The 27,841-nt window shown below is 33.2% G+C and overlaps 2 protein-coding genes and 1 non-coding gene across 8 annotated transcripts; 1 reads left to right on the plus strand and 2 right to left on the minus strand.

Moving 5' to 3' along the window:
* Positions 1-221: 221 nt before the first annotated feature.
* On the minus strand, positions 222-294 carry TRNAE-CUC (transfer RNA glutamic acid (anticodon CUC)). The gene has a single exon. It is a non-coding gene; the product is annotated as a tRNA-Glu (tRNA).
* Positions 295-339: 45 nt separating this feature from the next.
* LOC129303454 (protein ACCUMULATION AND REPLICATION OF CHLOROPLASTS 6, chloroplastic) lies at positions 340-4,607 on the plus strand. The gene is given in 7 exon segments (XM_054942785.1): positions 340-947; positions 1,094-1,318; positions 1,862-2,122; positions 2,250-2,622; positions 2,625-3,206; positions 3,409-3,536; positions 4,140-4,607. Coding segments are annotated over 7 exon segments (2,382 nt in total). The 5' UTR covers positions 340-425; the 3' UTR covers positions 4,431-4,607.
* Positions 4,608-14,906: 10,299 nt separating this feature from the next.
* Positions 14,907-27,663, minus strand: LOC129303099 (kinesin-like protein KIN-7F). 6 transcript variants are annotated; one of them, XM_054942141.1, is made up of 14 exons: positions 27,492-27,663; positions 26,960-27,286; positions 26,347-26,436; positions 26,143-26,243; positions 25,943-26,056; positions 25,762-25,843; positions 25,592-25,659; positions 25,438-25,503; positions 25,221-25,345; positions 22,059-22,374; positions 20,259-21,454; positions 16,572-19,788; positions 15,892-16,023; positions 14,907-15,227 (listed from the first exon to the last, which is right to left on the minus strand). In XM_054942141.1, the coding sequence occupies exons 2-11, from the start codon at positions 26,976-26,978 to the stop codon at positions 20,672-20,674; spliced, it is 1,764 nt and encodes a 587-aa protein (XP_054798116.1). In that variant the 5' UTR covers positions 26,979-27,286; positions 27,492-27,663; the 3' UTR covers positions 14,907-15,227; positions 15,892-16,023; positions 16,572-19,788; positions 20,259-20,671. The 6 variants fall into 6 exon arrangements, with proteins under 6 accessions (XP_054798116.1, XP_054798118.1, XP_054798117.1 ...); XM_054942143.1 differs by lacking the exon at positions 14,907-15,227 and having other exon boundaries at positions 15,850-16,023; positions 16,572-18,559; positions 19,670-19,788; XM_054942142.1 differs by lacking the exon at positions 14,907-15,227 and having other exon boundaries at positions 15,850-16,023; positions 16,572-16,637; positions 17,302-19,788.
* Positions 27,664-27,841: the final 178 nt, after the last annotated feature.

Here is a 27,841-nt window from a genome sequence, read left to right on the forward strand (position 1 = left end):
ATATGTACATATGTTGATTAAAAAAAGTATCTCATTAAAAAAAATTAAATTTAATCTAAATATAAACCAAACTGACCTAAATCGTTTAAAAATAAAACTAAATTGATTAAAAAAATCAAATAAATCCTAAACTTTAGTGAATTAATTAACTCAAAATTGACAAATAAATAAATAAATGGAAAAATATATATAGTACTTAAAAGTTAACTCAGCAAAAAGAATTCCGTCGCCGGGAATCGAACCCGGGTCTTTCGGGTGAGAGCCGAATATCCTAACCGACTAGACTACAACGGATGTTTCAAAAGGGGTGTATTCTATTTCATACTTGTTGATATTGCATCAAGAAGCACCGGCACTTGTAGATGGTCATGAGGGCCGCGAGAGAAGGCATTTGCAGGGCTTAGGATAACAGGGCACGTATTGCGATGGAAGCTCTGAGTCGTGTTGGCACTCCTCGACTGCGGTCACCACTGCATCCTCGAAAGTGTAGTAAAACCAATTCTCATGATGGTGGCGGCAGCGGTTCTCTCTTGACCTCGTGTTCCGCCAGCAAATGGGCCGAACGCCTCATTTCCGACTTTCAATTCCTTGGGGACTCCTCGGACCACCACTATTCGATTTCCTCCTCCGTCGCAACTCTCAACCCCACTCTTCCTCTCCCTCCGAGGCTCGACCCTCCCGAGCGCTATGTTTCCATTCCCCTAGGCTTCTATCGGGTTCTTGGAGCAGAGACGCATTTCCTTGGTGATGGCATTCGAAGAGCTTACGAAGCTAGGGTCTCAAAGCCTCCTTCGTATGGGTTCAGCGACGACGCGTTAATCAGCCGCAGACAAATACTTCAAGCTGCATGTGAAACCCTTGCCGATCCGGGATCAAGGAGAGAGTACAACCAAAGCCTTGTCGATGACGAGCAGGGAACCATTGTCACCCAAGTCCCCTGGGACAAGGTAATTCTACTGAAGTTCGAGAATGTTATTAACCTCTTGGATGGAAATGAATCGAATATTTGGGACGTGGGTACATGCCAGTGTTAGTTATATTATAGTTCTTTCTGCGTTAATGGAGTTATTTGATGGCAATTATGACTTTGTAGGTTCCTGGAGCTCTGTGCGTTTTGCAAGAAGCTGGAGACTCTGAGTTGACCCTTCAGATTGGAGGAAGTTTGCTTAGAGAGAGGCTGCCCAAATCGTTTAAGCAAGATGTTGTCTTGGCGATGGCCCTTGCTTATGTTGACTTGTCAAGGGACGCTATGGCGTTGTCTCCTCCTGATTTTATTGCTGGCTGTGAGTTGCTTGAGAGGGCATTGAAGCTCCTACAGGTAAACCACTGCATTTCCTATTGGCTTGGCTTGGGGAATCTTTTTCTTCGTAGATGTTTTTACAATTTTTCGGTGGCAATTGTTTTCTTTCTGTTGAGTAGCGACTTAAATACTTCGGATGAACTTTTTGATTGTAAATTTTTACACATGTCTGTGTTTATTTTATTTTAGCACCTTGATGCAAGTCTTGTTCTGAAAGACGTACTTATCAAAACCTCAGTAGCGCGGTGAAATCAAGTTGGTGCTGCTTTGTGATTTAACATGTCAAGCAATGCGCTGACGATTTTTAATTGACAGCAAGATTTTTAATTGACAACAATGACGTGAGTATGAAATTTTGTTGTCAAAGAAAAGAGTACGACTTTGAAATATTAACTTTTTGTATTGAATTATGTCTGAACTTGATGGCTATTGGACGCACAAATTATAATATCATTGTAAGTAATGTATGCATGAGAACCTAATATTGCCATATATATCATGATGAATCAAATGTAGCTGCCATCTTGCATGCTACCCAAGAAAATTTGCTTGGTTATGTAGGAAGAAGGGGCCAGTGGCCTAGCACCAGATTTACAAGCTCAAATTGATGAGACTCTGGAAGATATTACCCCACGGTGTGTTTTAGAACTTCTAGCCTTGCCTATTCGTGATGAATATCGATCAAGGAGGGAGGAAGGTCTTCATGGTGTACGCAACATTCTGTGGGCTGTTGGAGGAGGGGGAGCAGCAGCAATTGCTGGTGGCTTCACCCGTGAAGGTTTCATGAATGAGGCCTTTTTACATATGACAGCAGCTGAACAGGTACTCCTAGTTTTTTGTTTTACTTTTCCATGGGCATGTCTTATTTTCCATTCAAGTGCTTTTTCAAGAAATTTGCTTTTACTCTTACCTTTTCTTGCCCCATTTTGCTTTCAATTTTCTGTTGAAGGTTGATCTCTTTGTTGCCACACCAAGTAATATTCCGGCTGAAAGTTTTGAAGTGTATGGAGTGGCACTTGCATTGGTTGCACAAGCTTTTGTGGGTAAAAAGCCACATCTTATCCAGGATGCTGATAACTTATTCCAACAACTTCAGCAAACTAAAGTTTCAACTGTTAAGAATGCTGCCTCTATCTATTCTTCCAAAGAGAACAGGGAGGTTGACTTTTCTTTAGAGAGGGGCCTCTGTGCATTGCTTGTGGGAGAGCTTGATAAATGTCAATCATGGTTGGGATTAGACAGTGAAAGCTCCCCTTATAGGAACCCATCTATTATGGAATTTATTTTGGAAAACTCAAAGGATGATGATGACAGTGAACTTCCCGACTTTGCAAATTACTGGAGACATGGTTGATGGAGGTGGTTTTCCCCAGATTTAGAGATACTAAAGATATAAGATTCAAGCTTGGAGATTACTATGATGACCCTACGGTACTGAGTTATCTGGAGAAGCTGGAGGGCGCAGGTCATTCACCATTGGCTGCTGCTGCAGCCATAGTGAAAATTGGAGCTGAAGCTTCTGCTGTCATTGGTCATGTGAAGACTGGTGCTTTTAACTTGTTGCGGAAGGTATTTCCTGTTGTTTCTGAAGATCAAATTGTGAAGCCTCAAGATAACAGTAAGATGGATTATTTTGTTCCTGATAAAATTGAGGATCCTCTGATAATAACAGACCAAGATAAGCATGCCAATGTGGAGGTTTCTGGCATAAAGAATTCTGGTGAAATAGGTGAAGACGAGCTTGTTACTAACAAGATTAAAGGGGCGACAGTGAAAATCATGTGTGCTGGTGTTGTAATTGGACTGGCAACTTTGGTTGGCCTAAAGTATTTACCTCCTAAGAATGGCTCACCCATTCTGCAGGAAACAACTGGTTTGGCAATGGCCTCAGATGCTATCAATGGAGGTATGGTCTTTAATTCTTTATGGAGATTTGAAATTTTGAATGATTGGAGCAATTATGTCCTTAATTCTTGTTTTTTCTCTGACATTGAGTGTCCATAGATGTTAAAATAGGTTTTGATGGTTCAAAGTGTAAACTTTAAACAATTATTTCTCCCTTTGGATAATAACACCAATTGATAGATTAAAATGCACGGGGTCATTAGGAAATGAAAAATCTGGGGAGCGACAACGGAAAATGGATGCTAGAATTGCAGAAGCCCTAGTTCGCAACTGGCAAAATATCAAATCTGAAGCTTTTGGACCTGATCATCGCCTGGAAAGATTGCAAGATGTAAGCAAGTCTGATAAAATTTTGTATGATAAATTAACTGATAAATGATAAAAATCTTTCCTTCTGGTTGAAGTAAATATGGCTCTATTTGGGAAGTCGTTGTATGATATAAATCCCTATAAGATCTCAGTATCTAATTTATTCTGTCGTCTGTCATTAAATTCTATGGAGCAATTAAGCTATTAATCTCCTGTTTGTCAAAGTTATTAATTGTTGTGGGAGGCATCGAATTATTGCATTTCTAGCTTGTTGCTTTCTCACAGAAGATTTGAACTAATATTTCAAACCATGTCAGATCGTGTGTCATCAACAAATCATGAGCCTCTACTTGCCATTCTTTTTGTTTTACACTTTTAACAGATGGATAGAGGGTCACCTGAGCGCCTTGTCTATCTTGGATACAGGGTGGAAACTTTTGGATGAATTTCATTTTATTTATTATCATTTTCAGGATATTTTGTTCTGCTGGATCAGTATCAAGATAACAAGCCCCTCCCCCTTTCCCATATTGTTGCCTTGAGTGCTTTTCTTATTGAGGCAGCAGTTATTTGTGTATTTTCCTTGCTGTATATGGAAACTGGTGTTGACATGAAGCACTGATAGGCTTTGGATGGTGAGATGCTGAAGATATGGAGTGATCGTGCGGCGGAAATTGCACAGCTTGGTTGGTTCTATGACTATGCCTTGTTGAGCCTCAACATAGATAGTGTGACTATATCACAGAATGGGCGGCGAGCAGCGGTTGAAGCAACTCTCAAAGAATCAACCCACCTTACTGCTATTGGTCATCCAGATCACGATGCTTCAAACATTAGAACGTACACGACGAGATATGAGTTGTCTTGTTCAGGATCTGGGTGGAAAATTGTTGAAGGAGCGGTCCTTGAGTCATGATCAGCTCTGCAAGACTGCAACCCATAATTAGCTTTTGGCATATATTCCAACTGGTTTCCATCTATTTGAATCTGTTTCCACAATCATCTGTGCATTTTTTTAGGCGGGAAAAGAAATCATCTATGCTTTTGAATTATATCCTTTGACACCTGTGAATTCAAGCGGTTACTTTTTTTAGTAGGTTGTTCTGTTCCCCCATTTTAAAGGTGACATCTTGCAAGCGCAAGGATGGTAGGATTCGTAACATGGCCGTATAAACGGCGGTGATCCAAGTATTTTACTGTGGACGGTGGCTGCTAGTCAGGGAACGTTTGGGACGAGTGAGAGAAGGAATGAAATTTAGGGGGGGTGAGAAATGAGTAGAATAAACAGGAAAGAGTGTGGGTACTTTTAATTAAAAAAGTAATAAAAAGAGAAATATTTTGTATAGTAATTACAATAAAAAACCATAACAGATATTACATGATCTTTTTCTATTATCCTATCTTTTCATTCCTCGCTATCAAACATGCCGAGCTGGTAGCGCTCTGTTTTTTTTTTTTTTTTCCGGGTGAAATTTCTCACTAGGCCTTTATTGGGATGGTTTTTCTAATTCTTTTGGAATATCTTTCTTTGACCCTTTTAGAGTTGTTGGATTCCTGTCTTATGGGTCAGATTTTCTTTTCGTGTGTTGTACGACATTTTGTAAAAAAAATATATTGTTCATGATTTATAAATACTATTATAATTGATATTGGTTTTTTTTTTTACAATCCAAATGCTATTTTTAACTTGTTTTTATATCGATCTTCTATAGTATTGTAATGCTTGCTATAAATGTAAAATCTATATATGTAAAAATAGAACCGTAAGCTGCTTTTTAAACTCAACATATGTCCTTTTTCCAAAATGTGGTAAATATATAGTGTCATATTAACTTCATTTAATTCTATTAACTTATTTTTTATTATTTTTTATTTTAAAAATTGATTTATTCTTTTGATAGACTTTTAAAAAATGATTTATCATAATTCAGCTTTTTCTTATTCCTTCCTCATTATCTCTCGCACTCTTCCAGCGTCGTGGCTCTACATAAGTTTATTCTTATTTTTAAACATTTAATTTTAAAAATTGAGATATCATGACAAGATAGAAATAAGAATAATAAATAACATATTACTTATTATGATGACTAACATAACAACATTTTAAATACAGTAAGTGTGTGTGTAAATAGAGTCGCAAGTCACCTTTAAGCTCAACACGTATGCATTTTTTTAAAATGTTGTGATTATGTAGACTATTCATGTAAACATTAATTTCTAATTTTTTTTTACAAATAATAAATATTATTTTTAAATTGTCAAAAATCACTCCCTTTTATTTCTAATTTTTCTTTCTCGTGATCTCATTCATTATCATAATTTTTCAACTTCCCCAACCCCCTCCTAGAAAATATACAATTTAAGCGTGCATGCTAGATTTTCTATTAAATTTTCTTAAATATTAAAAATTAGGGTAAATGAGTAAAAATACTTATAAAGTAGTCAGCTAAGGGCATCCGATATTTTAAAGTGAAGAAAAGGACATAAATACTTATATTGTTACATAAGTTAGTGCAAAAGTGATCAAACCATAAACTTTGACCTAATGTCATTAATTTTTATTATTAAATGCTGACTATGTATGTGATGTGTTAGTCTTTACTAATGTGGACTAATAAAGGGGCAAAAATACCCACGAAATCGTTGGCCACAAAAAAAATATCCATAACTTTATTAGAGTTAGTATAAAAGTAATTAATCTATCAAATCTCTTAAATGTTAACTGTTTAGCTAACACCAAAACAGAAGTTGACTATTTTTTTATTGATATAGAGAAGAAATATTCCTAAATGAATTTTTACGGATATTGATTGATTATCGTATAAGTACCCATAATGTTACTTTAGTAGATGTAATAGTTACTAATCCATCAAAATTCATGCTATATGATTTTTTTCCACCGCCATGTATCATGCCTCCTTCCTTCCTTCCTCTCCACTCATTTTTCTTGTCTGTAAAACCTGAGATTCAACATAGTAAGATATGTTGTGCAAAATCAAAAATCAAAACCAAGTACACCTCCTATGCCACCCTACCTTAAAAATATTGTTACAATCTTAAGCAATTTTATTCTTTAGGTTCAAAATTTTTAAATGGTTTTCGCCAATATTAAAAAAAAATGATTTAATTTGATATTCGATCAAAATGACATTTTCTCACATTATATTCATACAATGACCGATTAACCTCTAAAGAATTTAATCTAGGAATATTTTTAGTCCATGTCAATGAAAATATGGTCAACTTCTGCTTTGGTGTCAGTTAAACAATCAACGTTTAAGGGATTTGATGGATTGATCATTTTTACAAAAACTTTAGTAATGTTATGGGTATATTTGCTCTTGGTCGACAACTTTATGAGTACTTTTACTCCTTTATTAGTCAACATCAGTAAAGACTAATATATGGCATGCACAATCAATAGTTAACGATCAAAGTTAATGGTATTAGATCAAAATTAATAATTTAATCATTTTTGCACCCACTCATATAATGTTATGGGTATTTATGTCATTTTTTTCACTTTAAAATACTAGGTAACTCTGACTAACCACTTTATGGGTATTTTTTCCCATTTACCCTAAAAATTATTTTATTTAAAATAAATTATTTTAATTCTCATTTTCCTCTGTTTCTCTCCCATTATCTCTCTTACTCTTCTATTATCATAACTTTCCATAATCTTTTTCTTATTTTTAGTTTTAAAATTCTAATTGCATAAACGTATCATCAGATTGAGCAATTACAAGGCACACACAATTTTCTTCCACTCCTAATATGATTTAGTCGCTCCATTCCCCTATCAAGACAAGCAAAATCACAAAAACCCTCCTCTCTGGCTCCTCCCTCAGTTGCCCATGATTTCTCAACCCCCATTTATGTCATCCTTAATGAATATTTTTTGTTCTTAGCTAATAGCAAATGAGGTTTGTTATGTGCTTGTAGACATCAAAAAAGCATTTCAATTTCTAATTGATCCCTCATTCACAGTGGATCCTAGGTAATTGCACATAATTATGCATTTTATAATTTTTTATTCAATTTCTTCTACCATTCTAAATATCTCTTTCATAAGTGATAGAATTGAAAGAACTTATTATGTTTTATTTTTATGGAGTTATGGTTTCATAAAATTTGATGGTTTTTGGAATATTTATTGTAAATTATATAATGATCTGTTAATTATTTTGCAACTCTGTAAATATATTAAATTTGTATGAAGAGAAAGATATACATTGCTACTGTTCTTCAAATCAACACAAAATAATTTTTCTTTCACTCCATATATATCCTGAGCATCTTTTTTGAGATATTATCAAAAGACTAATTGAAAGTTAACTCCTAATATTGTGTAGAATCAATATCTTAATACTCAATTTTTAAAATTCATACTTTTCTTAATAGAACTCCATTTTGAATCAATCAAATATTATTAAAAATATATTGGAGTCTATTTTCAAATGAGATATATTTCACATTAAATTGATCTATATAGTGAGAGATATGACTAAAAATATGACCAAAGATCAAATTTGATTTTTTTTTTTCACAATTCTCATTTCAAAGCTTAGATTTTAAGTGTTCATAACTTTTTTAACTTAACTCCCTTTTAAGTAAATAAAATAACTTTGAAAACTTTATAGAGTTAGTAATCAAAACATTTCAAACCTTGTGAGAAATATGTGATTAAAAATGAAAAATATAATTGTAGAAAAATATATCTTGCCTTTTCTCTTAAGAGCTAAAATGAATTTTTTGATTTAAAACATCTTGAGCCAATATTACATATCTAAATCAATGAGTTTAACATAAAGACTTTTAGCTTAATGATATTATACCTATCAAGTCCAAGGCTTTCAAGATGTATCCAAATTTGTATGAATATCTTCATTCTTCTTAAACTTTTTTTGGATTATCCTTCTCTAAATGTTCTCTCATTTTGAGTGTGGCATGCATGCTAATGATGACTTTAATTTCTTCCTCGTCATGCTCACTTTTATCTTCACTTTGGACGATCTTAAATGATATATTATGAATAAAATAATTAGTTCAAGTATCAATATGCATATATTCATGCTATAAAAGATAATAATGTGAATATTCTTAGATATAGAGTCAATTTAAAACAACAAAAAGATATGGTAGTTGATAAATGATAATTTTATATATTTTTATCCTTTCAATTTAGACTTTTAAATATTTATTTGAGGCTAATTAAGTTTAATTATATATTATTTAATTTTATTAGCCAATATTCAGTCTTGAGATTTTAATTAAATAAATATTTGATTTTAAAATATAAATAATATTTTTAATATTTTTTCATAATTTCTATTTAATTTTATCTTATTTGTGCAGATTTTTTAGATTTAATTTAAAAAAAATTGATAGAGAATATTTTAGATAAGAAGAATATGGACATGCTTAGGAATTAAATCAAGAATTAAATATTTAAAATTTTTTTATATTTATTTTGAGTTTTTTAGTGTAGTTTTTGGTTAGGGTTATTTAGAATAGTTTTATCTTTTTAATAAATTATTAGGTTTTATTAAAAAAGAAAGAAAGAGAGACACAGGAGTATTGGAATGCACCACTTTTCATATAAATGAAACAAGCGCACGACGAGGAGGCAACGGAAGCATCACGGATAAAAGCACACAAAAGCGGTTGCTCTTCATCTTTTTCTTCAATTTCTCCGGCGATAGTTTGTCAATTTTTCATTTTATGTTATTTGATTTTTAATTTTATGAAAAGTTAATTTTTTAGTGTAATCAATCATAAATCATAATTTTAAATTTTAATCAGAGTTTTTAATATTCAGGAAAGATTTTATTTTAGCTTTATTTCAATTTATTTTTCCTCTCTCCACCTCTAAATTTTATGCTTTAATTTCTATTGCTGATTAGAGTAGTTTTATTGTATAATTTTTAGGTTATAAATTTTATCTAAGGTTTTGCTTGTATAATCGATTGATATAGCATTGTAAAAGTAATTTGGCATAACTTAGGTGATTATTCATACTTTATTTTTGGTGTGACTAATTTAGAATAGTTGTTAGGTTGTAGGTTAAAGGAGATCTCAAATAATCTATAATTTAATTTCTCATTTAATTCTTGAATGATAATTTGAAAAAAATATAATAAAATCAGAATAATAAAGTTAAATAAAATTGATTTATGTTGTAGGTGAGAAAGATTAAGTTTAAGTAATTGGGTTGTGATTGGTTACGCTACTTATTCTTGATAACTTTTTCAGTTGAATTTTTTTATTTAATTAATTTTGATTTATATTTTTTAAATTAATTTCATTATAAAAAAATCTCCCTACTTTTTAGCTTTTTATAATCCTAATTCAAATAATTAATCCATTGACTTTTAGGGAGACAATCTAGGTTACACTTTACTGTAAAATTTAGTTTTATTAATTTTGATACTATTTGACAGTACTGTCAATAGTATAAAATAACTTTAATGTACACAAATTATTTTTTCAAATATCATATAATATAAAAAAATGAGTAAAAACACTTTAAAGCACTTATTCTATAATTATAGTTAACTACTATACATATGAAAAAAATTAGACATAATTATAGTTAATTTATCTATATTCATCATCATCAAAACTTAAGCTAAATATAATATCACAAGCTATTATGTCCGACAATCTTTCCTTTTTTAATGATGACAAATCACTTATGAAAAATATGCTTATATGATAGAAAATAAGTACTTAGCAAATTATATTTTTCATGACAACTTCTTCCTCTGTTTATCATTAACAAAAAGGCTTTGAAGTATATGCAAGAGAATAAAAGAATAAGATAAGGTTTAGAGTTTTCTCTTGAATATGATTTTTTCTCCTATTTGTCACGTGAATAAATTTGAAATATGAATGTAATTTCTCCTCGATATGACTATATCAAGGTGGCCTTGTCTCAAAATTTTCTTCCCCTATTGGAGAAATATGAGCATGAGGCTTCTTGATGTTCTTGGTTTGAGAATTGCTGCTCAAAAATAATTTTTCTCCCTTAGTGACACCATTTTGTGACAAACTGATGAAGTACTTGGTGCAATAGTTTGTTAATTTATCCTCAAATGATTAGTTCTTCTTTCGTACAAGGAGTTGGAGAATTTGCTTGCTAATAAATGTTGATTCTTCTTTGTGTATGAATTGAACACTCATAAATAACAAGAAAAAATCAATTAGTAAATATAGTGTCATGATAGAAATATATCAAGATACGCTTATAACACATAGATACCAAATGTGAATGACAAAAGATGGTTATGAATAAAAATATCTTGATACATATTGTCAAAATATTAAAAATCAAAGTTGAAATAGCATCAAATATGAGAATAATTTAACTTCATCAAAATTTTCATTTGGCTTAAAGTATGAGATACTGAATGTAAAACCAAATATTATGATTTTATAAGTATGATGCTCAAATTATGTTTTTTCAAAAGCAAATAGAGCCTATAGCAAGGCATAAAGATGTTAAAGATAGTTTTCATAATCAAAACTTGTCAATCATGCAATTCTCCCCCTTAATGAATGCATATAACTTAAATTTAAAAGGGTAAGGGTTTAAAAATGCTCATTTATTTTTGGCAATTGGTGTTAATCTTGTGAAGATTTTTTCCATTGTTGTTTCTTCTTAAACTCTTCCTTCCTTTTCTTTTTGATTCCTTTTCTTCTCTTCCTTCTTGATCTTTTAGCTAGTTGCAAGCTTATAGATACCGTTGTTAAATTTCTTCAAGCTTGATGCAATTGTCCAACAATTATGACAAAGCTTGATGCATTTTGATCATTTCTAGCTTCACATCACTTGAATTTATCACTTTGCTTATTGTTGTAACTGGGGTGATCCTCTTTTCTCAAGTTAGCACATTTTGAATATATGGATACCTAGTTTTTGACAGCTTCAACAACTCATTAATGATATAGCCTTGTGATTTACATGTATATCATTATTGGATCCCACTCAGTCTTGTTATCTATATATTTTTTAACTTTGAAGGCTTGATGATTATTGATGAATTTGATGTTGCTAGATCCTTTCAAGTCCAAGTGTCATTTCCTCTCCCTATCATTTACTTCAACCTTAAGTTGAAGCTTCTTCATCTTACTTAATTGGCTAGTTATCAAACTTTAAGTGAGTTGTTTCAAAAATTTCTTGAAATCTAATTTGGGGATTATCTATTCCATATTTTTTGATATTTTCTTCTTTGAAATTCATGGGAGTGATAAAATGTTGCTAGATGCTATTTTTAATAGACCTACAAATGATAAGTAAAAGATGCAAAATTGTAATATAATCAGTACAAAAAAATAGAACTGGCTTGCAACCTTCTCAACAATTGTGGGGTACTGGACCTGATCAACCATGGCAGCTTCCTTGTAAGAGTGAAAGCAAAATGAAGCGAAGAAGATTGGTGGATGAGCAAGATACTATGGAGAGTCAAAGAAAGGAGGTGAAAGGTATGAAGAGGGATACTACCATGGTTTTGGACATTTGAAAATTCATGATAAGTTTTTCAATCTTTATTTTTATAATCATGTGCTCATCTTATTAATTAATATTATAATTTTTATGTAAAAAATTTTCATTTATATTAGTTAATGTTCTAAAATTATTTTATTTTAGGTTATAAAAATATCTCGTGCCTCACTCAGGTATCATACTAATTATATGTAAAATCTTTTTTTTTTTGACACAACAATCTTTTTTTTTTTTCCTTTTGCTGTTTGATGTGTATTTGTTTACGCTATGCACGATATTGTGATTACTTGTTGCTTGATCTTGGTAAAAGTATTGGATCATTAAAAAAAAATATAGGGAAAATGACACTTAGATCTTAAGGGGACCATTTTATTTCATTAAAAATTAATTTCAAAAGGAAAAACATAATTTTGAGTCCCTGTACATTGTTCAAGTTTTGCTATAGATCTCTACACTTTTTTAAGTATTTTAGATCTCTATACTTTTATTTTTCAGTATTCTAGGTTCATCCATGAGGATTGTAGGGACTTAAAATCAAAAAATAAAATAAAAATGTAAGGATCTTGAACACAAAAAAGAAAAAAGGATCTATAATAAAATTCTCGCAAAATATAGAAACTTAAAGTTATGTTTTTTCATTTCAAAATATAGAGAAAGTCCCTTGGATTTTTAAATGATTTTTTGATATATTGCAAAAGACTCAAATATCCTTAGTAATTGTGACATGAAATTTTAAACTCATCAATTTGAAACCTACTCTCTAAAATTTGCAACTTGTTTTGCAATTCAATTCTCCAATTTTATTTAAGAACATATTTTGGACAAAAAAACACAAAATTTTAACGTTGAATTTTATGAGATTATTTATTTAGCTCTAGAAACTTATAACTTGCTATCATATATTTGCAACTCTATCTACTGTGATTTGTAATTTTGTATTCCAATTTTATTTATGAACACAATTTTAATATTGATTTTTCTCATGTAAAATTACTTGTTTAATTCAAAGAATTTGGAACTTCCTCTCCCAAATTTGTAGTTCCATTTACCTTAGTTTGCAACTCTACATCCAAATTTTATTTAGGAAAGCAAGTGAATGAGTAAGGTTTTAAAAATAGAATAAGTTATTGAATCAAATTGGGCACTAATTTATGGTTCTATAATCGAATCAATTGATATTAAATTAATATATTTTTAATTTATATATATTATAATTAAATAAAAAATACATATAAATACGCATACATATATATATATATTTCAAAAAATATTATAAATGTTTGATAATATGATTTATTGTTCATGAATACATGATTAATATTAATCATGAATGAAGCCTTCCATTTAGAAATTAAGAAAGATGTTGATAGATTAATAAAGTGTTAGACACTTTTTGATGGCATATTTAAGTTAAATTAAAAACATAGAGTTTAAACAAAAAAATATAGATAAATTATAGAAGGGAGAATAATAGTTAAAGTCTAAGAAGACCAATTAATTCAAATTAAGTCCCAACAAATTTTAAAGTGTCAACAAAGTCATTTGGTTCTTCAGTGGTAAAATATTAAATCTAATGGGTCTATGGATTTGTAAGTTCAACCCCTAAATTTTCAACTCCGTTATAATGCATTTACAACTTATTTTTTAAATTTTAATGAGAAACACAAATTATTTAATTTTCATATTGAATCATATTAAGTCTAACAACTATAGAGATTTGCAAGTCCAGCTCTCAGTTTTACAACTTTATTGTAATTCATTTGCAATTTATTTTTTAAATTTTAATATGGAATATAAATGTTCATATTTAATGTTAAAAAATATTAAATATAATAACTCCAATAATTTACAAAAAAACCTTACTTCCTCATTATTTGCATATCTTTGATATATCGTTGCTCTCTAATGCCTTCTTGAGAACCAGCACTTTGTGCACCTGTGAGAGCCAACTTGAACCATTGAATTTGATGCCATCACAAACGATTTTGTCTCCAGTTTTTCAGTATGTAGACATGTGATAATATTGACGAAAAAATTGGATGTAACAAGATATGGGTGGGCTTATCAATAAAATAGATAGATTCTCTATTTTTCTATTGCCTATTATTTATTTTTTAATATTGTTAAACTTTTAAAAATAATTATAAATTTATCACAATAAAATTATAAAATAAAAAACCGAACTTGCAAATCTCTAAAATTATTAGATTTAATATTTTATCAATTGAAGGACCAAAGAGCTTTATTGGCAATTTAAATTTAGTTGAAATTTAACTGAAATTAATTAATCCCCTTAATACCTAACTATTATTATCCCATGATAGAAAGTATAAAGATTAAAAAGATGTATTTAATTATAAAAAACTTCAACATACAAGCGAAAATAAAAATCAACCAAAATCATAAGAAAAAAAATAAAAAAAAGAGAGAGAATATATTAAGTTATATGATGCGTGCATAATGTTGTCCCACATCGTTTATGTCAAAACGCAAGGGAGGTGCGCTTACCATAAAAGTAGCGGAGGAGCACGTTTTGATAGGCATGATGGCTAAGCTTCACTTTTGTAAATATTACAACTTATGCCCACTATTCTTCATTTTGTTGTTTTTGTCTTTTTAAAATTTTTAAATTTTAATTTTTTAATTTTATCTGATTTTTAAGGAAATTAGTCTGGTTATCAACCAATTTTTTCAGCCTTTGATCCCTTATGTCTGGTTCTAAGGTGCCTATCGAATCGGACACATAACCAGTTCTCAATTCAACTAAATGAACTACCTGATCCAATTTAATTTGATTTTTAAAACCATAAAATTGATTAATGTAATAAAGAAAAGCAAGTAATATCCAAGTTGTGAATGAATCAAACAAATTCATATCATAATACATTGCACCCCATGATCCCATTGAATACCAATTGAACCAAGACCCAGTTGCATCTTTGAACTTACAGGAGGGAGGCAATGAAGTAGATCTTGAAGCCATCAGCGAAGATGCACACCTATCGCATCTTCAAACCTGTTGTGTATTTGAACTAGATCTTAAGTTTGTCAATTTTCCTTTCAATTCTGGCATCAAGAGCTCTATTGCAATAATTAGATTGATAGAGGATGAGGGGACAAGAGCTCCAAGTGTTGAGGACTCGACGACAAAGATGACCTGGACGAGGAGTGCTAATGGACGATGACGATGTTGGGTTGGTGAGTCTAAACAAGAAGAAGGTCAAAGGAAATGTGAAAAATTAAAATTTTGTTGTTCTAAATAAAATTAAAAAAATTAGTTGCAAATTTAGGCAAATAAAGTTAACTTTATAAATGTATAGATTTGAAATTTTCTATTATAGATATTAAGGGTATTTAAGTCTTCTCCAACACATATTACAATGACTTTCTTCATCTTTTGGAATTGAGACTGTCGTGGAATAAAATAATTCCCTTGGACTTAAGTGTCTTTTTCTTTTCCAAACAATCTCGAGTGTCTTTTTCTTTTCCCAACAGTCTTAAGTGTCATTCTTCCAAAAATGTATTGACCAGAAAAATAGGTTGAAATGAAAAATGGGGGACAAAAAAATTCAAAAGTTTCTGACCCAGTCTTCCATCGTTAGGGTACTGGTGGTGTAACACCCTCAAAAATACAAACCGATTTTTCACAAATTATTAAAACTATTATCATGGTAGAAAATTTTCTTACCATGATATGTCCAAGACAATATACCACAGGTCTTAAAATATTTCAAAAAAAGCAATTAGAATCATGAGGGACAGTTAGGATCCTCATGGCATGATATTTAAATTAGGTCATGAATCAAGAGAGACAAACATAATCCTCTTAGTCAAATAAATACTTTTAATAAAAAGGATTAGAGTTTACATGCTTCACAAAGAAGATATGTCCTAAGTTGGCACAAGATACATTGTATAATCCAAAATAAGAGGCAACGTAAAAGATGGTGTTTCATACACCATAGTTACACCTCTGGTGCTTTCTCGGCCGGACTCGCTCCTGTAAAAATGTTAACCACAGGAATGAGACTTAAAAGTCCCAGTAACCAAAAATTAATATGTAATGATGCATGCGGATGTAACTAATCATGCGATTGTTAAGTGGGCACACAAAACATTTAACCAAACAATATTTTCAAACAAACCGAACAAGTATTTAATTGCATGACTGCACCTTATATCCTCCTTTCACCATGCTCGGACGCCAAATCACCCGGCCAAAGGTGAGTTGGACCAAGCGACACGCCACTCATTGGGTCCAATGAGGGCTTACCATGTGGTAATAATTAACCAAACAGAAATTCCCATTAACACCATACATTAAAATACCCTGACAAGTCATGCATCATTCAAATATCCAAACAGAAATATATCCGAACAATAATATCTCATCATGATAAACAAAAATAAATTTTTAACCCACTTGGCAATGATTTCACGGAAGTATATAACAGTATTTATTTTCAATAATTCATAATTTTTCCAAACAACAAAACAACACATAATCATTCACAAACACACCCATCACAACACATTAATAATGGTTACCTTGTGTCTTGAATAACAAGTTCCCTTTCACAACTCCTTTTTCACCACTATCTTTGTCAATATAATCTACATAATTATTTCACAATACTATATATTAATTTTACATTAAAATAAATAACTCTAATTTAAAGAGTTAGAAAGTCTTAGATCTATAGTCCATATTAACACTAATTTAAGATTTATGCCTCATTTAACTTCCCAAATTCTTTTCTAAAATTCTCGTACCCTAATGAACTATTTTTTTTATCCTCAATTCACTTCTAGTATCACAATTTCATCCTTCTATATTCTAAAAATTCATCCAAAAATAAATTAAAAATTTTAAAATTATCCTGAAGCCTCAAATCCCTTTCTATAACCTCAAAAATACCTATTCATACTTAAATAAATATTTAATAATCATAGGTTTATCCCTACGTCTCAGATTCCACATAAATTCAACCATATAGATCTAGATTTTAACTCAAAAATTCTTAAACATGAGTTTCAACCTTAAGAAAATATTCTATAATATTTTTTTATATCCCTAAGAATTTTAACCTATATTTTTAATCCATCATATCATCAGATTAACTATCCTATAGAAAAATCCTAATCAAAATATTTACTCTATCCTACAAAATAATCATATCACTAGAAAGCTAATATTATTTAGAAAATAACTACAAAATTAATTTTGTAATTAAATAAATTTTTAAATGCTAATATAAACAGGAAAGTTAGAACATACCTGAAGAAAAAGAAAATAATCCCCCCTTGCGAGAAAACGCCGAGCAAAGTGAGAGGAAGAGAGAAAAATAATATAAAAATGGGATTGTGAGTCCCAAAATTATATTAAAAAAAAACTATAGGTTTGAATTTAATTATTCAAACCTTTGGGCCAAAAGTTGCAATTTTTTTTAAATTGCATCTTAGCCTTTCATGCTTCCTAATGCACACACCCCCTCCTTTTTATACATGAAGGCACCTCTTCTCTTCCTCATCTAACCAATGTGGGACTTAGAAACAACAACCTTCCACCCCCTTTTTTTTTTTCCTTCTACCTTCTCTTTTTTTTTAACACATACATAAAAAAATTATTTATGTATTATATCTTAACTAAATATTGTTTATGTAGTTTTAAATTTAAATTTTTAAATTCATAATTAAATACCTAACCATAATATTATTTCTAAATAACCTCAAATAATATAAATTCCTATTATTATTTTTTTTTCTCAAAACCTAAATTCCACAATTTCTTTATTATATAAAAAAATCAGGATGTTACAGGTGGCGCTATGTTTCTCAGCCGAGTGTAAAAAGCAACTGTTTGAAGTCATCTCTTAGTTTACTCGTAGGCAATGGATCCATACAATAGGTTGAATAGGGATCATAAAATATCTTGTGCAGGAAAGATGGAAGATTGGAAGCAGGAAGCATCACATTATTATTTACATTTTTTTTTCCCGAAGCGTTAACAAAATCTAAATGGGAACTGCATTGGCTAAATAAATCATTATCAGCTTCTGCTGCGCAAGCGTAATCAACTAATTGTTGATTTGTCTCTCTCCAAAAGGGATTCAAAGAGTGAGAGACCTTGCATCCTTCCAATTTTGAGATTTCTTTGTTGGAGGGGAAGGGAGGGAAAGCTTCCCTCCCCTCCCCTCCTTTGGTTAGGAGGAGGGGAACCCCTCCCCTCCACTCCAAAGCCTCCCCTCTAAATTGGGGGGAAGCTCCCCTCCCCTCCCCCTCCCTTCCCTCCTCTCCCCTCACTTCCCCTCTCCTTTTCTTGAACCAAACATACCTCAAAAGTTTTCTTTGGAGGCTTGTTTGATTGTATCAAACCAACCAGTTTTGCAACAAGCATAGCACTTTCCTTAACATGGTACAAGTCTTCTGTATTATTAGTCCATACACCACTTCTGATAAAGTTCATCTCTTTCCTTAGAGGTGAACTTCTTGTGGACTTGCTTAACATTTTCCTCTCTCTATTGATAGCCTTCACGCTATCCAGGAAAAGAGAAAATTAGTGCAAGAAAACAGTAGTAACTTTTAAATATAGAAATTAAATCCGATTTAACTTTTTTTCAGGCATGTAATACTAAACTACCACAAGGCAGTGCTCCTCATATTTTCACATTTGAAATGCCTAATAAGCGATGATGCTCAGTTTGGCTAAACAATATCATGACGTGTATTCTTACATGAAATCTTCTAATCTTTCTAGCAAAAATTTCTATTCAAGCACTTCTTTTTTTAGAGGCTCGGACAAGCAAGACATTGTATTTTAGGGCTACATAAATTATCTCAACCATAATTGTTCTTACCCCTACGGCACGCCCTGTCTAGGGCCAACTAGGCATATCAAAACAACCGGCCATTTTTATTCTAATTTGAATTTGATAAGTAATTTAAATCCAATGAGTGTTAAAATTAAAACCATTGAATTTTATTAATATTTGAAAATTATCAAGATACATCTCCCTTAATAAATTTAGAATAATCATCACGATTAGAGTACCTTTCACATGTTGTTCTCTTTAAAAATTTTAAGACTTGATATTTTTTGAGTATTATATAACAAAATCTTTTACAGCCATTTAATTAAATTGAATATTTGTTATCATGCCACGTGAAATATTCGTTAAGTGAATAGACTTAAACCACTTGTTGGATCCAAATTCTTTTAGAAAATTACATTGAAGTTTCACATAAAAAAATTAATTACTACAAGGTCTATTAACAATTAAACTAAACTGTATTGACAACACAACCGGTTGTTAATATAGTTGAATTTAGTTATTAATTAATCCTGTAGTAATTATTTTCCTTGAGTGGGTCCTAATTATAATTCTCCTAATTCTTTTTATTCGTCTAGTTTCCAACCTTAGCAGATTAGTCTATTTGCTCGGAAGAAACATCAGCTTCTAATGAACTATTTAAGCAATTCAGAGTTTGACCTTAAAATGTAAAGGGTTTTAATGTAATATATGTAAACCAAAAAAAAAAACAAAAGAAAAGAAAGTCCAGGGCATACTGACCGGTCACGATAAGACTGATCTTGTTTGTGTGCACGAATCTAAGGAAAGACCACGCAAAGGATAGAAAGATAATACCTTGAATCAGGTGTTCGGCCGTCTTCTCCCAAGAACTTGTTGCGGCTGGAAAATGCATCCTTAATAAAGGACAAACGTCTGAGCTCTGCGTTCAAGTATACAGAATCTGGAAGTTCTCCCTTCAAGAGAAGTAAAAAATAGGATCGATGAACCAATGGCACGGGGCAGGTATGCCAGAATTGAACAGTAGTTTTACGCCGTAAAAAGAAAAACCAAGACACTGTTCGTGGAGGTAGCGCACACATGCATTTGCTAGATATTGGTTGCATGCAAAATGGTTATTCCAATGTTTCTTCCAAGAACCACTTAAACCTTTTCATTCTTCCGTTAAACAACATCCAGAGCCTCGGGAATTTTAACCGATATGTGTAATTTATATGCTATTATCTGAAGACAGTAACATATTTAGTTCCAGAATAGGATAGCAATGAGGTTTATATAATTTATTAACTGGATGTGCTGAGTGCTTATCACCAATATCAATACTCTTATAGCTAGCTATCAAGAAAAAGAAACATTGTATATCACGAGTACCACAACAAAGACACATCTGATTCCAGAGCATATGAACAAGGGTGTCGGTACTTACCATAAGATCATCGAAGTCCATCTTCAATGTGTTTCCTTAGATCTTGTTTTCATTGCCACAACAAAATTGAGGACGCTAGCAGTATCTTCCGCATCAGAATCCATAACAGATTCTTCTTCAACAAAAGTATCCATCTCGCTAATTCGGGAATGCTTTCTGGACGACTTTCTTTTCTTGGTAACTTCGGTTCAGAGAGCTTGTCTTCAAAGCGTGCAGAAGTTGTAGGGCATTCCTTTTCAACCCTAACTGCTGAGGCATTTGTTTCTTTTTCCAGCGTATCCAATTTTGAAGATAACACGTTTGGCTCATAAAATTTAGGTGGCTCAGATTTCTGATCCAGTTTAATGAACTGAAAAGGTGTCACCGTTTTCAGCTCCAGATTGTCGAACGGAGGAGACACTTTGCGTTCCAACTCATTGAATTGAGCACGCGATATACTTTCCTGATCGATCCCCTTTATTGAACTGAGAAGATGTAGCAGCCAAAGTTGGCCTGCAACTTTTGCTTCTACTGAATGGTACGCTTCTAGAAATAGCAAGGGGTGATTCTGCAGACCCTTTGGATTTTTCTGAGAGGCCAATAAGGCGGTCGATGGTCCTCTGAAGCTCCTGATTTTTTTGTTTTAGAGCATCAGGGCTATCATCTTCGGCAACATGGTCGAGCTTACCATCCTTCCTCCTTATGGACGATTCAGCGCCTCCATTCAATACCGGTCTCATAGGTGATTTTCCTTGTCTTCCTTCAGAAGAAGGAAAGGAACTAACATCTGTTTGGCGACAGGTTTCCACTTCTTCAATTTCAATGCATCGAACTTCGGTGCAGCTATCTGCTGATTCCGTGCTAGCTCGGCCAGCTCCTACATCCCAACCTGGATCCCAATCAGGTTGCTGAGTTACAATTCTCGCTTTAGGGGTATTGCCGTCCAAATGAACTATGGGTTCATGATTCTCACGTTGCCGTACATGGTCCTCATTGTTTAAAACCATACCAGATATCGGTCTATCGGAATTTTCAGACGGGCTTCCGGAGTTGAAGTCCTGATCAGGATGGAGATTACTGAAAACACCAGGCGACATAGGGTTTGAATCTTTATCGTTTCTTAGAAACTGATTTTTCCTTCCTGACTGAAGCAAGGTTTCAACACGAGATTGAAAGATATCACGCTGCCGTGTTAATTCTTTGATCTCTTCATGCATCTGTGTAATTTCTCATTAGAAACAAAACGCTTGTCAAACTCGGAAAATAAAATGATTTAAATAAGTGTTCTACCAAATGTGTGCTTATTTCTTTTCTTTTTCCTTCTGCATTGGCCACGGAACTTGTTTTGGGTTTTAATCGTCACTAGGCAACCCATGAAGAAAAAAATCACATAGTCCTCCAATTTATACTGCACACAAGTAGTTATTTTTTATAGGCCGCGTCCACGGTTTGCATTAATTTGTACAAACAAGTACTTTAACAAGTCAAAAACGGTGTGAGGGGGAGAAATATTCACCCGGATTTCTTGACAAAAATCCTGATTTTGCGCTTAACGCAAAGAGTGATCATTTTTAGTATGTTCTTATGGTATAATTCCCAGTGGTTGAAGTTATGTAGTGATAATTGAATTAGCACAAATGCTCAAGTTTAAAAGTCTTAAATTTCAGATCGCTATAATAAGATATCAGCCGTCCAAAACTAATTTGGACCGCTTAGATTTTAAGTTTTTAATTTATAATTTTTTTATAATTAATTACTTTTTTAAAAAAGTAACAGTTAACAAATTATTTCTATTTGAAAACCCATTTTATTGACCCTCACCTGTTTGATCAGAAGTTCTCGCTCAAGTAAAAAAGTATTGGGTGCCAAGTTTCTGAGCTTGCTCTCCATTCCGGCCAACACCTTCCGCAGTTGCTGTACCAAAACCTTGTCTGTCACTACTACATTAACCTGCGCATTGGTAGCCACTTGCTTTGCACAACCAGCGAAAAGTAGGGCATTTCTTGATTGCTCAACATGACTGCGTGCAGGATTAAAGGTGCAAATGATGGCTGTTCTGGCATGACCTCCAAGAGAGTTATGAAGGATGCGAGTTAGCTTCCATTCTCTGTAATGTATGTGTCCATTTCTTTCCTTGCTGCGTCAAATAATGAAATAAAGTTTAAACAAGCTAAAGTAATTAATGAACTGATATGGTAAAGATGAAAATGATGAAGAATCATAAAGGAAAGGCAACAAAGATTTGACATTGAAGCGGACCCAAAAAAAAAAAAACATTTTGTAAAAGAAAATGAAAAAGAAACCTAACCTAGACGGATAATAACAGGAATCAACCAAGCCGCTAAATCCCAAGTAAATGCAGAAGATGCCGCATCAACGAAAAAAGTAATTGTTCTGTAAAATAAATTGAATGAAATGGAATAAAATGTGCTCCACATATAAAGACGAAGGATTAAAATGCTTATAGTAACCAATGCCAAGTTGGCATCATTGTTTGGTATCTGTCTCGTGGCACTTCCCCACATTGGCATGTCAGTCTCTATAACCAACAAAAATAACAGTTGGTGAAGTCCACCAAGCCTCTACAAATTTAGTTTCATCGGTGTCTTAATTTGGGTTGGTAGACTCACTCAGTAATAAAGTGTGAAGTATCAGGAGGACTGGGCATTAAGAGACTTGAGCTCCAAAATAAAGCTTTTATCATGAAACTATGCTAGGGATTACTCACTAACTCAGATGCCTTGTGGGTCAAATGTTTGCAAGCGAAGTACCGATGTGCAGAAAATGTTATACCTTGCTGTTATGAGAAAAAGTAATTCTTCTTTAGTTTGGAGGCTATCACAGCCGTCTGGGAAAAATTTAGCAGTGGTTTCGGGAAAAAGGTGAAAAATGGAAACACCACTAGATTTTGGTGGGACAAATGGACCCTCTTTACCAACCTCTGATCCTTCTTACTGAGGGGAACATAGATCTGATTGATTACCAAAATGTGGTTAAAGATTTTGTCTTGGCAAATGGAGTGTGGAATTTAGTCGCATGGAACAGTTTTTTCCCATCACAAACAGTTGACCAATTAAAAGGAATCAGGACCCCGGGTAACAAGCGAGATGATATTTGGATCTAGAGACTTTCATTAGATGGATACTTTTCGGTCAAAGCTGTCTATAAGTTCCTAACTCAACCAGATGACCATCATCCTGCTAGTCTTTGGAGCCAAATCTAGAAGTAGAAAGTACTCGAAAAAGCGAAGATGTTCGTGTGATAAGAGGGCTATCCATAAACAGTGACTGTCTTTTGAGTGTAATTGTGAAGAGAGTGAATTACATATACTTCGTGAATGTAAAAAAGCCAGAGTAGTGTGGAAAGGCTTGATTGATCCTAATATGCTTTTGATTTTTTTTTTTTTTCTCTTTAAATTTGCAGGATTGGCTTTATGGAACTCCAAGCACAAGAAGACCTTTCTTGAGAAAGTGACACGTGGTGTCACATCCACTACCTGTCTATCGAAAGAGGAGATGCCCACTAGAGACCGCCGCCGCCAGATACTGTCAAAATCGATGTGGACGGATCTGTTTGGCAACAAGGACAAGTAGCTTGCGGAGCTGACTCATGGGTTTTATGAAGAATCTGGGATGCCAAGGAACAACTGCCACTAAAATTCTAGCTATTTGAACAGGTCTGGAAGTATGAAGGGGCCTGGGATTGCCTAAGATACAATTACACACCGATTCACTAGATGCTATCAATCTGCTAATGAGGGACACTCTAGATGATCGATCACCCATTGAGAAAGGATATTTTCATGATAAAGGAAATGATGCATAGTCATTGGGAGATTCAGATTCTATATTCTCCGAGACAGGCAATCAATGTGCTTATTATTTAGCTTGCGCAACTCAGGAAAGCATTCAAGGACTAAGCTTGCCCCCGGCAATACCACCTGACCTGACTGTGCCCCACTCTTTTGGGATGATAGGTTGTCAATGTCTAAAGTATATATTTTGTTTGTAGGGAAAATTTCAATAAAGACCCTTAATCATATTTATTTAAATTCAAAACTTTTAAGTTTTTAAAATTATACTACATTTTAATGTATTGATTTGATATTAAATTTTTGAGAGAAATGAAAAAATTACCCTCATTTAAATTAATATCAAAACTTCTCAGCTTTACTTGTTCATTATCTTACTTCACTTATTAATTTACTTACAGAATATTGTTAATTGCATTATTTAATTTATTTTCATTTTAAGTGTTTACATCATTTTAAGACAACTTATTAACTCCAGTTATCTATTTATCTACGAATTATTATTCATTGTCCTACTTCATTTATTCATTACCAAACTTTCATTTGATTTCATTTCAAAAAAATCAGTAAATCAAGTAAAGCAATTGACAAGTAAAGTAGGACAATTCTGATATTAATTTAAATAAAAAGTAATTTTGTTATTTTATAAAAAAATTAATATTAAATCAGTATCATTAGAATGCAATAAAATTTTAAAAATTTAGAGACTTTAAATTTAAATAGATGTCGTCGAGGAAGCTTTATAGAAATTCTCCTTTTGTGTATTTTCCGTCTCAACATGAAAGAATCTTTCTTCTTTCTATTTTCTCTGTTCTCTCTTGACCTTTCTCTTTCTGCCGTACCTGCTCATTTCTCCCACTTCTCTTTCTGCTAGTGAATTTCCAATAATTTGTCATGTGGGGCAATGATGAATCCAAAGTCCCTAGTCAGAAGGGGCCGACGCTTCAAAAATCCAATGAGAACATGCATATATGCATCAGCTATGTTATGTTCCTTGACCCTAAATTCATGGGTGTTCGTGATTGGTTCAGAAAGAAACTTGCGATATTTTTTGCTAGCAAGCATTGATTCCCCGTTGCTACAGAAGAGGTTAGTTCAGCTTTTTGTGAAATTTAGCAAGGCAAAATAAACAAATTTATAGATACACAGGTCGATGCTAATAAAGCTTGTACCTTAATTTGCGAATTACGGTCCCGAGGGTAAGTAAACTGCGACTTATGTGGCCACCTTCTCTCAATCTAGCACCAGCAGTCAACGCTTGAGAAGCTCGCTCATTTCCAGCAAGATCGACAAAATTCTGTACGACGCAATAAACTCTTTCATTATCTGGACAATTATGAATGTATAGGCTCTCGTATAGAATAATAGAAAGGTGTGAAGATCATATACCACACTAGCTACAAGAGTGCCAGAACTTCCAGCGCCAGCATAACGACCAGGAGAACTTTCGACGGCCTGCGTGTTTTCATAGTTTCGTTTTGTTTGGGGGGGGGGGGGGGGGAACAGTCCCAATCAATAGATAATATAACCATAAAGTAAATACCAATCGAATAATCTGATGAGATCTTGAGCTACTTTCGTTCATGGATGTCTCTTCTGTTGTCCTTTCAGCTGCAAAAATGCCAATAACACGCACATGGTTTTACATTTTGCTAAAGCTCACAGGAAAGCATCAAACGCAGAACAAACATAAAACTTATTAGGCATCCATACCGGCCCCAATAAAAAGGAGTTTCTGCAAGTCACTCCACTCGGTCAAAGTCTCCTCTGTAAGCTTCTCAACAATTGTTCCTTTCTGTTTGCGGTGCAAAAATTCATGATCATTCAATATTAATACTAAACTACTAAATACAGATACTCTTAACAGAACAGCAGAAAACGATGCAAAATTTACCTCTGAATCATCTAGAAGTCTAAGTGGAGCACTATCTACACTGAGAAGGTCCCTGACAGCTTCATTGTAGATCTCCATCGCAGAAAATTTCAGGACAAATTCTCTTTCTTTGTGCTGAGACACAACAATATGTTATGTTTTGCCTGCTAAGTCTATTTCTTTGCAAGTGGAAACTAAGACTAAAATTGTTTTTCTTATACCATCTTTGTGTAGTCGTATATATCCCTCACTGCATATTCAGTAATTCCAGTCATGGTGTACGTATTTCCACTGCTTGTTTGCCCGTATGCAAAAATGCTAGCTGAATTTCCATTTCATCCATGAGAAAATACGTTTAAAAGACAACATGAGAGAAGATATATCATTAGGAAGCTTAGAAGTCAGAGCTACAGAGGATTACATACAATTGATACCACTAACTACTGAGAGGGCAATTTCCTTAATCCCTTCCTCATACACCTGCTGTGTGGAGCAGTCATCCTCAAATACCTTGTCTGCCTCCAAAAAATTGGTCAAGAAAATAGAATTGAAGAAAAGGAAAATAGGTTGAGATATGCTATCGTCATTTCACACTGCCCAATTAAACTGAAATGAGAAAATGAGATACAAATTAAAGTTAGAGCCAGTGCTTCTGTTAAAGCGTAGTCCACCGTTACGTATTAATGGCATGATGCTACCAATTTTTGCAACTACAACTGCATACAACCATAAAAACACCCTTGAAAGCTATTTATTCTGATTAGAAGCACAAGGAACCTTCATTTAGTCATAAATAATTAATTCCAAACACAGATATGTGACCAAAGTTTCTAGCGAGCAACGGATCCATTGTAATTATGGCAATCACAATGAACATAAAAATGTGAGAAATAAGGTCAAGAGCTTGAAAACTGTACAAAGACTGTTCCAGACAAATTCAAATTCCTATAACAAATTTCTCGCGATAAGACGATCGTATCGTTTTTGTTGGGGGTGAGAGGAATTAAAGCAAGATAAGCAGTCTAGCGTTTTGATTACCAAATGTATAGGTATCCATTGACGAAGATCGTTCTGCTGGGCTGTTTTTAAATCTAATGGTGTTGCCATCAATGCAGTCCCATGCTGATACATCTTGCCTGGCTATTTCATTCTCGTTCAATGGCCTGATTCTGATTGCAACAAAAACTCTCTCCTCGTGGGCATTCGATCGACGTTTAAAATCCTATATTCCAAATGAAAGGGAGACAGGACACGCGACACAACGGCATTTCACATGCAACATCAAGCTGATTCATCGCAAGTTTCAATTCCGTTTGTTCAGCTTTTTCATATCTGCCCTGCATGAACCGAAGTTACAAACGTCATCTGCAAAAGAAAATCTCGAATCAGTTTAATCGTTTAACTGTGCACGATGCAGGGATGACGGGACTTTTGAAAATCAGATTTTCCCCCTTCCAGCGCGAAAGGGAAAATAAAATATCTACTGTTCTAGAAACAACTGAAATTCAAATCATAGAAGCAACCCCACTTTTCAGTCAATGGTGAAGGAAACTAATGCGCAGAGGCATACCTTTCTCGTCTCGTGGTTGCCGGAGACACAGAAAAGGGATGGAAAAGCCGTTGGACTTTCCCTCCCTTCCCCAGTTTGGATTCGCACTTTACCAGCCAAACAAAATCGCTTCATTGGGCAATAAAAGTCATGTTGACCATAAGCTGCCATATTTACGGTTTTGCCCTTCCAACAGCCTGGATGAGTAAATACTCCGTTATTCCAACGATTCATTTCGGAATGGCAATTGACAATGCTACGCTTATTTCAGTATTTCCCTTTCCCTCTTTCACCCCAAGACCGATTGAGTTTCATGGTTTTGTTCTTTTCAACAGCCATTGGTATGGACATAAGAAGGTATGTGATGGTCG

Source organism: Prosopis cineraria, unplaced genomic scaffold (genome assembly GCF_029017545.1).
Source record: "Prosopis cineraria cultivar Desert tree isolate PC_DT_omini unplaced genomic scaffold, ASM2901754v1 PC2, whole genome shotgun sequence".
Taxonomy (NCBI): domain Eukaryota; kingdom Viridiplantae; phylum Streptophyta; class Magnoliopsida; order Fabales; family Fabaceae; genus Prosopis; species Prosopis cineraria.

Coding starts and splice junctions, on each gene's coding strand:
- LOC129303099 (XM_054942141.1), bottom strand. Junction 25,504..25,591: donor CTCATCAGATTATTCGATTG/GTATTTACTTTA, acceptor GAAAACACGCAG/GCCGTCGAAAGTTCTCCTGG. Junction 22,375..25,220: donor ACCGTAATTCGCAAATTAAG/GTACAAGCTTTA, acceptor TATTTGACGCAG/CAAGGAAAGAAATGGACACA.